This window comes from Fulvia fulva, chromosome 9 (genome assembly GCF_020509005.1).
Source record: "Fulvia fulva chromosome 9, complete sequence".
Classification (NCBI taxonomy): domain Eukaryota; kingdom Fungi; phylum Ascomycota; class Dothideomycetes; order Mycosphaerellales; family Mycosphaerellaceae; genus Fulvia; species Fulvia fulva.
Window position 1 is genome coordinate 1837595 of NC_063020.1, and position 12819 is coordinate 1850413.

Below are 12819 nucleotides of genomic sequence, written 5' to 3' on the forward strand. Positions count from 1 at the left end.
GGGTATCCAGATCGTAGAAGTGGACGAGGTACCTGTCACCGTTGTAGGCGACAGTGAATTCTGCCAAGTCCATGGCCATGTGGCCGTATGGGGTCATCACCCTGATGGGCTGAGACCGATTGTGCACCTTGTGAGCTTTGCTAAGCCCACATGCTCTGCAATGTGCAGTGAGGGGTGCGCTTGGACCATCGTTAATGATCACCCCCTCAACTCTGAGCGGCAACTGCTTGATGCGTTCAGCGCCAATGTGACCAAAGATTTGATGCCACTGGCGGCCAGAGAGCTTTCGGTGTTTGATGGGGGTCCTGCTGGACGTAGCTGCACCTTGAGTGCCCCCAGTGCTGTTCATGACTGCGAGAACGGTGCGGTCACCATCCTCTTGAGCAGTTGGAGATGCTGCGCTGTTGGCAGGTTCATCGCCGATGTTTGCACCCCTGCCAATAGTGCTGATGAAGTGCGCGTTGCGCATCTTTTCAGTGACCTTCGGCAGTACTAGGCCCTCTTTTGTAGGCCATTGGTAAATGATGGGTGACTTAGGTGGTGTGACCACCTTGAAGAAAGGGATTGTACCAGTAGGGCGGTGTAGGTCCATCAATTTAGTGTCGTTGTGCCACATTGAATTGCTGCGTCCGTGCCACCAGAGTCCGGCTCTTTCCATGCGTGTGTGAGAGATGACGTTCACATGAAAGCCTGGGCAGTAAGCCACATCCAGCAAGGTGAATGAATGGCCCCCAATTGACATATGAACACGCCCTAACGCTGCAATTGGAAAGGTGGTTGTTCCAGCCTGGATTTCTGAGGTGGTGAGGCGCTCTGCAATGAACTCTACACCCTCCTGGTCATGATGATTGATCACATGAGTGTCTGAACAGTTATCATACACCCAGCAATCCCTGAAGTTGACGCTCAACTTGCTAATTGAGCTAGAAAGAACAGTAAGGCCAACAAAGCCCTTATCGCTTGGTGATGCCTTCTTCGCATCAGCAATAGCCTTGTCACGTTCCTGGTCCTTGCGATTGTTGCGATTCAACACGCCAAGCAGACGCTCGCCGTCGTCGCTCAAGCAGTAGTTGATGAAGTTTTTCCAGTACTTCTTCCACTGCTCTGAGCGCTGATCCTTTGCTGGGCGCTTGTCGGGGTTGATCACATCGCATGAGAACAGGCCCTTGTGACAGGTGTCCTTGGGCTCGCCGGTGATGTTCCAGCAGCCGCTTGGCCTGTTGTTGTCCTTGTCTTTGTTCTTGTCGCCGCGGCTGCTGCCACGACCCTTGTCACCGCGGCTGTTGCCACGGTTGTCACCACGGCTGCTGCCACGGTCACCCTCCTTTTGACCAGCACCTGTGGGTGCTGTTTCATCCTCTGCTTCTGCTGAGGTTTCTCCGGAGAAGGTTGCGAAGACTGATCGACCGTTGGTTGTTGCTGGTGCGGTGTCGCGTATCCATTCGAGGTAACGCTCAGTAAGCTTTTGTAGTGACATTTTGTCACGCTTCCACTCGTTGTATAGAGAAGCACCGTAGGCTGGAGCCTGCTTCTGCTGAATAGCAAGTAGGAAGTGTCTACTAAGGTCGTCGTACTCGGCGTGGTTGCACTTAAGCATCTTGGTCTGCAAAACTAACCAGTCTGAGCACCAGTCGTCGATTCTGCGTGCGCTAGCCTTCTGAAGCCTAGACAGCTCAAGCGTGAGCTGCCGCTTACGCAGCATATCGTCTGGACCATACTGATCCTTGAGAGCCTGGTATTTCGCTCTGAGGGTGTTCTGGCCGTGCATTAGCTCTTGCCCTAGCTCTGTCGTCGTACGGATGAGGTAGGTAATGAGCTTTGATCGCGCAGCAGCAAAGATGTCGTACATCCGTTGCCTTCGGTCTGCGTCTGTTTGTCGTAGCTTGATGAGATCTCTTGATGTAGCGTCTCCTGCCGTGTACGCTTGTTGGATTTCCTCAAACGTCAAGTGAGTAGGCTCTGTTGGCTCGTTACTCAGTTGGTGAGGATCCACATACTTCCAGACATTCAAAGACTCTGCGTAGAGCTCTAGCTGACGGTCAAACTTGTCCCATTGGTCATGGCTCTTCAGAACCACGGTACCCTGAGGTAGGGCACCGGTAGTCACCGGCGTCTCGGTAGTGGCCATAACTGCAAAATGGGTTGTAGGCTGGTGAAAGTTCCACGCGGGTTCACTAGGCCTAGGGGATACTACTGCACTGGTTGTAGCAGTAGTGCTGTGACGATGCAAACTCTGCTTTGGGGCTTCCTTGTCGCAGCGAATGTTAGTGAGCGCTAACCGGGCTCATAACTATCACGTTAGAAGTGTGGGAAGTTATTGTACGGGCTCATATAGGGTGTTTCAAAAGCAGGTTGTGTATTGCATGTGTCTATCTAGAATGGACAAGTGTTGCTCTTGAAGAGGCTGCAGGTGACTAATCAGTCACCTGATTCTTAGCGTACGTGGCCTCAAGTTTTGATGATGGGATGTTGCCCATGTGCACGCTCGGATCGCGACAATCGTAACTATCTATTAGCGAGAGTATTAGGCTTACCTTTTCCTTTACTATATCTATTTTAGTAAGGGCCTTACGGATATAATAGCCCTAGTCGAGTTTTAGGGTACCGTTACGCCTATCGCGAGTAATCTTTAGTCCTAGTAGTTTCTCTAGTTCCCCGAGATCCTTAATCTTAAAGTATTACGCAAACTACTTCTTAAACTATTAGATGTCGGCTAACCTTAGTACTATAATAGGTATATCGTCTATATAGATAAGTAGTATAATGTCTCTCTTAGTATAAGTTAGGAGACATAGGTCTACCTCGGACTAGTAGAATCCTATTTTGACTAACGTAGTAATATAGAGCTTGTTCTAGTCTCTAGCTACCTACTTTAGGCCGTAGAGACTCCGGAGTACCTTAAGGACCGTATTCGGTAGGGTTTCGACTCCTAGTAGGGGTTTTATATAGATTTCTTCGGCTAGGTAGCTTTAGGTAAACGCATTATTAACGTCGACCTAGTATATCTCGAGATCCCGCTCGTAAACTACTACTATAAAGACTCTTAGGGTATTATAGCGTACTATAGGTATAAATGTCTCTTCGAAGTTAACGCCGAATTTCTATAAAAACCCTCTTACGATAGGTCTTGCCTTGAACTTTTCGATTACTCCGCTAATAAGTCTCTTTATATTAAAGACCTACTTAGAGGTGACTATATTCGCCCCCCTTAGAGCGATAGCTATTTCCTAGGTATTATTACTTAATAACGAGAGCAGCTCGGTATTAATAGCGTCCTTCTATAAGTAGCCCTATTTAGGATCCCCTACCGTAGCCTTATATATCTTCGGGATAGCTACTTCCTATTAGTAGGTAATACCGGGTCCGAATATCGTAAAGGCGTATTCTTAGACTTCGTCGAATATTCCTCTACTATAGCTATAAATATACGTTCGTCGGCATCGGTAAGTCTATTATTCACCTATAGTAGTTAGTAGAACAAAGCTATTATAGCTTTATAGTGCTTAGCCTTATAGTCCTAGTCCTAGCCGTAGTTATCGTTAGGATCCCTAGTCCTTTTCCTCCGGACGATTAGTTCCGGTAGCTCCGGAGTTTCCTCGATCTTCTTATAGTTCGCGATATTATCTAGTCTACCGGGAAATTAGACATAGAGCGGTCTTAAGATAGTTAGTCCTTTGTCCTTAGCCGTAGCGGGTTCGGTCTCTACGTAGAGAGCGGGGATTAGCTAGGTCGGTTCTTCTATAGAGGACTCGGCTACTTTAGTAGTAGGAAGTTAGGGTATTATACTACCCGAGGATCGTAAGATTACTATCGGGGCATCCGCTAGTCGCTAAACTAGTAGTGGTCGCGAGACCGCCGGTAGTCGACCGACTAGCCTTCGTTCGGGTAGCCTACTAGGTTAGTTCGTAAAGAAGATACCTTAGTCTAGATCTCCCCCCTTCTCGTTTTCGAACTAATCTACTTAGCTATACTGCCTAATAGCTCGTATATCTAGCTCCTAGAACAACTATTGCTTAGTCGATTAACCGTATCTAACGAAAATAGCTTCCTTACCCCGGTTTATTAACTTATCCTATTATAGCCCTTTTAGATATAATTTCGGTTCTACGTAAACTACTACCCTATAACCCTATACTCTTAGGTAATCTACCGTCGGCACTTTACTAGTGAATGCTTCTTCCGGCGAAAGTTAGACACCGTTAAGTAACGGTCCGTTCGGTAGTAGGTTACGTATAACTACCTATACCTCTAGCGCTTTAGGCTAGAATTCTACCGGTATCCCCGATTCCTTAAGCATTACGCGGATCGCGTTCTCCGATGCCTAGATTAACCTTTCTACTACTCCGTTTTATATAGAGTTGTAAGTATCCGTCGTATCGTATTAAACACCCGATTCTTTCTCCTATTCTTTTAGAACTATTAGTAGCTTAGGTATATTATTACTCCGTACTACTCTTACGTAGCATTTCGATGCTTTCTCTATAGTTAGCCGCTATTATTGTAGTGCTTACGGTACGTCGGATTTGTTCTTAAGCGGGATTACCTACTTCTTTCTTAAGAAGTTGTCTATAATCTCTAGCTAGTATTTAAAACCTAGCCTAGATGTCGTATTTTCGAAGGGTCCGTAGATATCGATAGATATAAGCGTAAGTCTTTCGTTCTTTCGTTCTATAATAGCGCCTTTAAACTTCCGTATATTCGCGATAGAGTATACCTTATAGTTATACTCGTCCGGAATAGGAATCGGGTCCTTCTTATTACTTACCCTATAGACGTTCCGGAGTAATCCTTTACCTAGGTATACTAATCTTCTATACTAAAGCTCCTACTAATCCTTAGTAGTTACCGCGGCTAGAGCTTTCTTATATAGCATCTCTAGGGGTCTATTATCTACCTAGTTTAGAGAGTCGGATATTAAAGATACTACCGGTACCCTCCCTCGTAGTACTATTTATACGATAGGCTTTCCGCTCTTATACTTAAGTATAAAGTTTAGAGGTTCGATATTGAATTGCTTACTAAACTGCCTCTATAGAACTAGATTAACTCCGAGATTAGGAATAAACAAGACTTTCTCTAGAGCAATTTATTTTCCCGTTAGGCCTCCTATAGTTACTATTCTTTTATAGAATATATCTAGGTACCCCCTACCGACTTTAATTACTTTCCTTCTCGCTACTTTCCTAAGCGATCTAAATAGAGACTTATTGTCAGTTATGTATAAGGAGGTATAGGAGTCTAGTAACTGTTCGGAGGCGGGAAACTTACCTTTTACTTCGGTAGTAGAATAGGCGACTTCGTCGTCGTATATTTCCTCGGTATCGCTTTCTTATAAGGTATAGGCTCTTATCGCCTTTACCTTTATCTTATTATCGGATTGGCTTCTCCTATCCTTCTACTGTTTCCTAGACTTCTTAAGAGCGTTTTAGGCCTTCTCTAGATCCCGGACTAGCTCTTCGTAGGACTTCTTCTCCGGTTACTTCTAGATGTTCTTCTTTTTATTTAACTCCTTTACGGAATCTAGTTCCGGGCACGATATAACTAGGTAGTTACTATCGTAGATAAAGTAGCCGCTCTTACCCCCTTGCCTCTAGGAGTATAGAGCGGTCTCGCCCTTACTCTCTTAGATCCGTAATTCGTAGGATTTAAGTAAGGTTATAGCAGATTCCTAGCCTAGGTTTAGCTAGGCTAGGATAGTGTCCCTAGTACTAGCGTAGACGTCCGGGAGGCTACTTAGTAGGTGCTTCAACCTCCGGATAGGGTCCTTATAGTAGGTCTCTTTACTATCTATTTCGGCAATCTATATAGATAGGTTACCTAGATATATCTACCCTTATCTAATTGTCTAATCGTCCGGTAGCTTTAACGATACTAGCTGTTTTATAAGCGCTACTACGTGTGCCTTATAGACCTTGCTATACTTCTTCTATAGAAGTTTCTAGATCTCTTTCGTATCTCGTATATCCAAGATTTCTTAGTTATCCTCCTTAGACAAATATACTAAGATAGTATATCTCGCTATACCGTTCGCCTTCAAAGTAATCTTAGGCGTAACGGATTCTAGGAGATTAGCCGACGAGTCGTCGATAACCTAGAATACCTCCCGGCTTTTGAGATAGTCTCGTAGTATAACGAACTAGCGCTTCTAGTTCTTACGAGTAAGGGTAGGGCCGACTGTTAGGAACCGCTGTACGTTATCCCAACCGGGCTTGGATCTTTGCAGTGATGTCTCTGACTCGTTGAGAAGGTAGTGGTCCCAAACAGTATATGGTGTATACTTGAAATGAGTTGAGCACGAGGCTCCTATCTACTTGCAAAAGAGCGTCGTCTATATAGTGCCGTGTCTTGGCGTAACTGATCAAACTGATCAGACTGATCACTGAGCATACTGATCAGACTGATCACTGAGTCATACTGATCAGACTGAGCGCTCAGTTGCCAAGGTCTCTGAGCTGATCAGTTTCGGATTCTCCCACTAGTGTCTAGGCATCGATTGGTTGGCTGGAGCTTCCCCAAACCGATCCGTAACACCATCCCCCTTCTAGCTTAGTTCCGTCCCGGAACTTCTCACATAAGCCCGCTGTTCTTCATCGTTTGCCTGGGCATCGCAATGTCTCCTCCTTCCATTTCTTCCAAAAGTTCCCTCCGTCGACAAGCCCTTGCTGTCGACATACAACGATCCGGTATCGAGATGGCCCCCTGCCATCACTGTCGGTCCGCTCGAGTCGCTGCCACCGAGCAGCGCCCAAAATGTGTCGTTTCGCCCCGGTCGGGAAAATGCTCGGAGTGTGTGAGGAAGGGTTACTCTGATTGCGACGTGACCTTATCCGCACCCGAGTGGACGAAGTTTCGCGACGTTCGTGATGGCCTCCAGCGAGACCTCGAGCGTGCGGAGGAGAAGGAGGTGGAGCTTCTCCATCAGCAGGCCGAGCTCGCTCAGCGCATTATTCGCCAAAAGGCGAAGAAGATCCGTCTTCGCAAACAGCTTCGCCTCGCGTCCGGCAAGGCCGACGACGCCGTAGCGAAGGAGCTCGAAGATCTCGAGGCGGCGGAGGAGGAAGAAGTGGAGGAGTCTGCTGGGGTGGAGACCGCGTCGTCGTACAAGGAATTCGATCCTTGGCAGATGTCGGTCCAGGATTGGAACCAGCTGTGCGATCCTTCTTTTCCTTGGGTCGTGCCTCCTCTGGCCTCATCGTCGTAAGTTATTGTTCCAGTAGTCTTTTATCCGTTGCTGTTGTTGACTTCTGTGTCCTAGGTCATCAAATCAAGAAGCCGCTGTTTGATGCCTTTGTCGTCAGGTCGTTTCTGCTAGGCAGATTTCGAGAAGAAATCCTCGCATTCCTGGTACGTCTTTGTCGCTGTCGCCCGATCCATCGCATTGAACTCGCGGCTGACAACATTCTTCTTTGGACAGTCTCTAGCATAGTGGCCTTTCTTTCCACATGCATAGCAAGTTAGATCTCTTGTTAACTGCTTGCTTCGTCCGCGCCTTTCCGTGGCGTCGAGTTCCATTGGATCTCCATAATCAGGGTCGTGACTTCTGGCCTTGAAGCCCCCTCTTCCGCCTCTCGCGGGTCTCTGGAATCCAGGCTGTACGAATCGGTCGTACTTCAATTCCTGGAGTCTCTCGTCGATTTCCTTTGCAGCCTTGACCATCGCGGCCAAGCTGGTGAGACTGGAGTTTCGAGATAATTCGGCTTTGACGTTGTCCTTCAAGCCTAGGTAGAACTGGGAACGAAACGCTGCGTCGTTCCACTCGAGGTCGGCGGCATATCCTTGGAACTCAGAGGCGTATACGGCGACTGAGGTGTTTTGTCGGAGTTGTCGGATATGTCGGTCGGCATGAACCTCCTCGTTAGGTATCCCGTAGAGATCATTCAGTTTGATCTCGAACTCATCGTAGTCGGCAAATATCTTCCGGGTTTCTGTCTTCGGGTTGTCTCCTTCGTCCTGGTTGTTGAGCCAGTCTTTGAGGTATGGTCTGAATCCCCGGGCTGCCCTGCCCCTTAGGAAGGATGCGGCGTACAAGACCTTAGAGGCCTCGCCATTAAACTGTTGGGCGTTGAAGTAGAGGTACAGCTGAACCTGCAGCTGAAAAGCCTCCAGCTTCCCTTGTGTCCCATCGAACGTCTCCGGTGGTGACACCTTAGGTGCCTTGGTGAACTCGTGCATGCTGTTCGAGCTTGCAGAGGGTGTTGATCGTTTTCCGCTTCCAGTAATCGACATTTCGCTCATTCGTTCCGTGATGCCAGTTGACTGTGGCTGTTGTCGTGACGGACTCCGGGTAGCGTCTCTCCCAGACATATACAAAGGGCCCTGGTGGTGGTGCTCAAAGTTGTTAGGAACCGCTGTACGTTATCCCAACCGGGCTTGGATCTTTGCAATGATGTCTCTGACTCGTTGAGAAGGTAGTGGTCCCAAACAGTATATGGTGTATACTTGAAATGAGTTGAGCACGAGGCTCCTATCTACTTGCAAAAGAGCGTCGTCTATATAGTGCCGTGTCTTGGCGTAACTGATCAAACTGATCAGACTGATCACTGAGCATACTGATCAGACTGATCACTGAGTCATACTGATCAGACTGAGCGCTCAGTTGCCAAGGTCTCTGAGCTGATCAGTTTCGGATTCTCCCACTAGTGTCTAGGCATCGATTGGTTGGCTGGAGCTTCCCCAAACCGATCCGTAACATAGAGATCCTAACGATAACTACGGCTAGGACCCCGACTATAAGGCTAAGTATTATAAAGCGATAATAGCCCTATCCTACTGACTACTATAGGTAAATAATAGACTTACCGATACCGACGAATATATATTAATAGCTACGGTAGAGGAGCTATTCGACAAAGTCTAAGAATACGCCTTTACCGTATTCGGACCTAGTATTACCTAGTAATAGGAAGTACCTATCCCGAAGATATATAAGGCTACGGTAGGGGATCCTAAATAGGGCTACTTATAGAAGGACGCTATTAATACCGAGTTACTCTCGTTATTAAGTAATAATACCTAGGAAACGGCTGTCGCTCTAAGAGGGGCGAATATAGTCACCTCTAAGTAGGTCTTTAACGTAAAGAGACTTATTAGCGAGGCGATCGAAAAGTTCAAGGCAAGACTTATAGTAAGAGGATTCTTATAGAAGTTCGGCGTTAACTTCGAAGAGACATTCGTACCTACGGTACGATATAACACCCTCAGAGTCTTTATAGTAGTAGTCTACGAGCGAGATCTCGAGATATACTAGGTCGACGTTAATAATACGTTTACCTAAAGCTATCTTACTAAGGACATCTATATAAAGCCCCTACTAGGAGTCGAAACCCTACTAAATACGGTCCTTAAGGTACTCTAGAGCCTCTATAGCCTAAAGTAGGTAGCTAGGGATTAGAATAAGCTCTACGTCGCCGCGTTAGTTAATATAGGATTCTACTAGTCCGAGGTAGACCCGTGTCTCCTTACTTATACCGAGAGAGACATTATACTCCTTATCTATATAGACGATATACCTATTATAGTACTAAGGTTAGCCGACATCTAGTAGTTTAAGAAGTGGTTCGCGTAACACTTTAAGATTAAGGCAGATTGGCCCGCTGTTAGATAAGGATAGAAGAGCACGTTAACGAAGGTGTACTGAATGATTATGCTAGCTATAGTGTGCGAGGTGGCTACCTCATGTGAAAAGGAGGTGGGTGTACCACGTCTATCAGTAGCACATGCGCCTGGTCCGGGTCCGGCGTCCTCTCCGAAGTTGGGGGTGCCGGTAATATGCGTCTATCCGAGTGAAGGGGCACTTGGGCCGTCAGCGTCGGGCTTGGGGAGGAGGAGGGCGCACATAGATGTAGCCCCCGCTGCGCGTTTGGGGCAGTGGGTAAAAGGCGAGCGAAAGGATCCTGGTTAGGTGGCGTTCCATTTGTGTCTCCTCTCAGCGATGCATCTGTAGACGTAGGCCTGCGTAGCGGCAACAGCCCAGGTGCAAAAGCTGGTGCTCATTCGTGGCTGTGATGATGGTTCGGTTGGCGCTGTGCTGCTTGATCCGGCGGTACTGGGTGGAGGTGGTTGTCATTGTCAACCCTCGCGGGTTGTGGCTGTGTCGGGTCGTGTTGGGGGTTATGAAGTGTTAGGCGTGGCTTGGTCAGGGGAGCGTGTGAGACTGGCAGGCTCTGTTTGACTCGAGGTTCCTTTTGCTCGGGGTTGACTGTCTTGAGGAGGCCGTCATGGTATTCCTGTACGATATCCGAACAGTTCTCGAGGAGCTCACTCTCATCAACCCACTCATTGTAGATAGGGCCGAGATCCTGCCACTTCACCAAGTACTTGACCTTGGTGCCCACCTTCTTCATGTCCAGCACATGTTGTACGAATTCCAGGGGTGCAGGTTCGCCTGCTGCGTCTATCGGGTGCTGAAGAAGTGTACGTGGTCGTTGTTATCTATCTTCGCCGACGGCGGCTAGCTCGAGTTGTTGGATGCTGATCACTGGGTGGATGTTGACGTGTGGGGGCAATTTCAGCCTATATGACAGTCTTCTAACCTTGGGTTCGATGAGGAAAGGACCGACTCTCTAGGGGCCGAACTTCCTCGACTTTTCTCCGTGCACTTTGTACCCGTGGTAGAGCCTAAGGTAAACGTAATCTCCCACATCAAAAGTCTTTCTCTCGTGCTTGTCGTCGTATCGATCCTTCATGCGGACGTTGGCGAAGTCGAGTGCCTCGTCTGCTTGTTCTCGGTACTGGAGGCGTAGGGCACGGAAATCCTCGTCCGGTAGTTGTCGGAGGCCTATCAGGGCGTCGGTATTGAGGTCGAACCCAAACAGATATTGATCGGGTGAGACTCCTGTAGTTGCATTCTTAGACGAGTTGAGAAAAGACTGTAGGTCGGGAAGGACGTCTGTCCAGTTAGCATCCTGGTTAGCGGTGACGAAGTATCTCATCGCGATCTCCACCGTCTGATTCGTCCTCTCAGACTGACCGTCGGTCTGCGGGTGGTGGGCGGTGGCCGCCAGGAGTCTTGCGTTAAGGCATCCGAAAAGTCGTCTAAAAAAAGCGCTCAACCACTTAGGGTCTCTGTCGCAGACAAGCGCCATAGGTATCATCCAGCTGCACTTGCGAAGCGAGGTCAAGTATGCGTCGGCCCATTCTTCCGCAGTCCACGTCTCGCGGCCTGGCACCAGAAGGATCCTCTTGGACTTCTTACAGGTCACAGTAAGTAGGGCGTCAAAACCTTCGGACGTAGGGGGTAGTTTCACGATCCAGTCCGCGGTCTGAACTGCCATGGGCATCTCGGGTACGTCTATGGGATTCAAGAAACCGAAGGGCTTATGACGCAGGGTCTGGTTTTCAGCGCAAACCGGGCAGTGGTCTATGTACTCCTGGAGCCGCTTCCTCAGATCCTTGAAATACATCGTGGCCGTGATGCGGTCGTATGTCCGTTGGAAACCCGCGTGATGGCGTTGGTCGTGACACATCTCGAAAACCTCATGTTCCAAGGAAGGAGGCATGCACAGCCGATGGTGCTTGGTTGCGGGGTCAACATAGTAAATGAGGCCCTGCTCGAGAAAGAAGCGTGTGCCCTCTCTAGAGGCTACGTCTACGTTAACGTCCTTGCCAGAGTCGATCTGCTTCCAGATGTGGTGGGGCTCGGAGCGCTTTCTGGGAGGCCGGCTTTTCTGCGGGGCAGCGGGGTTGCTTGCTGGCCATTGCCATCCCGGTGGTGGTTCCTATAGACGTAGGGTGGCGCGTTGCTCGCGTCGAGCATTTTGTCCCTCTCCGCTACGAGGCGCTCGACCACGCGCAGCATAGACCTCTACGATAGGCTAGCCCGATAGCCGTCCTTGATCTTGTCGACAACGTTAGGCGACATAGTGATCATCGTTATGACATAGTTCGTAGGTGCCATCCCGGTGTAGTAGGAGGGTATGTCGTTAAGGCCGCTGTCGTTCAGATCTGTCTAGTTCGATAGGTCACGCACGCCCTCCAGGCGGCTCAGGGCATCAGGAGCGATATGGATCCGGCCAGGTCTATAGAGTACCTCGGTGTTCCGAAACTGAGAGAGGTACACCGCGGAGGCAATGATGCGGTGGTTCAGCTTGAAGGTAGAGACCGTAGTCGCGATCTGGAACTTCTTCATGATCGCCGTGACAGCGGAGTGATCTGTGAAGATGTAGGCCCTGGGACTTAGGTCTATGAGGTGCCTCGCTTTGCGAATCGCCCAAATTTGTTACACTGGAAGGAGCAGTCTTGGCAGTAGATACTACTACTTCCTTACGTAACTTAGATAGTTACATCAATCAAGGATTACACACCATAACACTATTGCTGACTGTAGGTGTAAGATTGTAAGAAACGCGAGACAAGGGGGTATGTGCAACGGGCCTGAACGAACCCGCTTCCGTAAGCGGTCTAGTCTAAAATACCTTAGCAAAGCTTGGCCCCGACATCACCTGTGGACTACTGTGTATGCAGTCTGACTTGAACACACCAGTGCGCGAGCTATCGATTCTTCCGCATGAGCTCTTAGACCCACATGCACAGTGATCCGAGCTATATACCGCTTCAAAAACGCACAGTCGCATCCTTCGCACCCCGCCACTTTCGACCACTAACACTTTTTGTCCAGCAGCACTGCCTACTAGATCTGCAGGATCCGAGCCTGAAATAAGCTTCCGATGTGTCTAGAGGATCCAATGTAAAGATCACGTCTCTCGACCCAGCATAGTCAAAGTTAAGCGCCTGCTGTGCCTCTCAGACCCGGCCAACATCCGACTTTCCCGCTTCAGGTCTGATGTCATCATCCTTCTCACGGCCTCGAAACATCCACAC

General features: G+C 48.6%; 3 protein-coding genes across 3 annotated transcripts; all 3 read right to left on the reverse strand.

Annotated features, from left to right (window-relative positions):
• Nucleotides 1-9989: 9989 nt before the first annotated feature.
• CLAFUR5_09214 (uncharacterized protein) lies at nt 9990-10343 on the reverse strand (the record flags this gene model as incomplete). The annotated part of the gene is made up of 1 exon (XM_047908362.1): nt 9990-10343. One exon carries the CDS (start codon nt 10341-10343, stop codon nt 9990-9992), a length of 354 nt encoding a protein of 117 aa, XP_047766422.1.
• Nucleotides 10344-10562: 219 nt separating this feature from the next.
• CLAFUR5_09215 (Transposon Tf2-6 polyprotein) lies at nt 10563-11402 on the reverse strand (the record flags this gene model as incomplete). The annotated part of the gene is made up of 1 exon (XM_047908363.1): nt 10563-11402. The coding sequence occupies one exon, from the start codon at nt 11400-11402 to the stop codon at nt 10563-10565; it is 840 nt and encodes a 279-aa protein (XP_047766790.1).
• A 401-nt stretch (nt 11403-11803) lies between these two features.
• Nucleotides 11804-12127, reverse strand: CLAFUR5_09216 (uncharacterized protein; the record flags this gene model as incomplete). The annotated part of the gene is made up of 2 exons (XM_047908364.1): nt 11804-11947; nt 12029-12127. The coding sequence occupies 2 exons, from the start codon at nt 12125-12127 to the stop codon at nt 11804-11806; spliced, it is 243 nt and encodes an 80-aa protein (XP_047766423.1).
• Nucleotides 12128-12819: the final 692 nt, after the last annotated feature.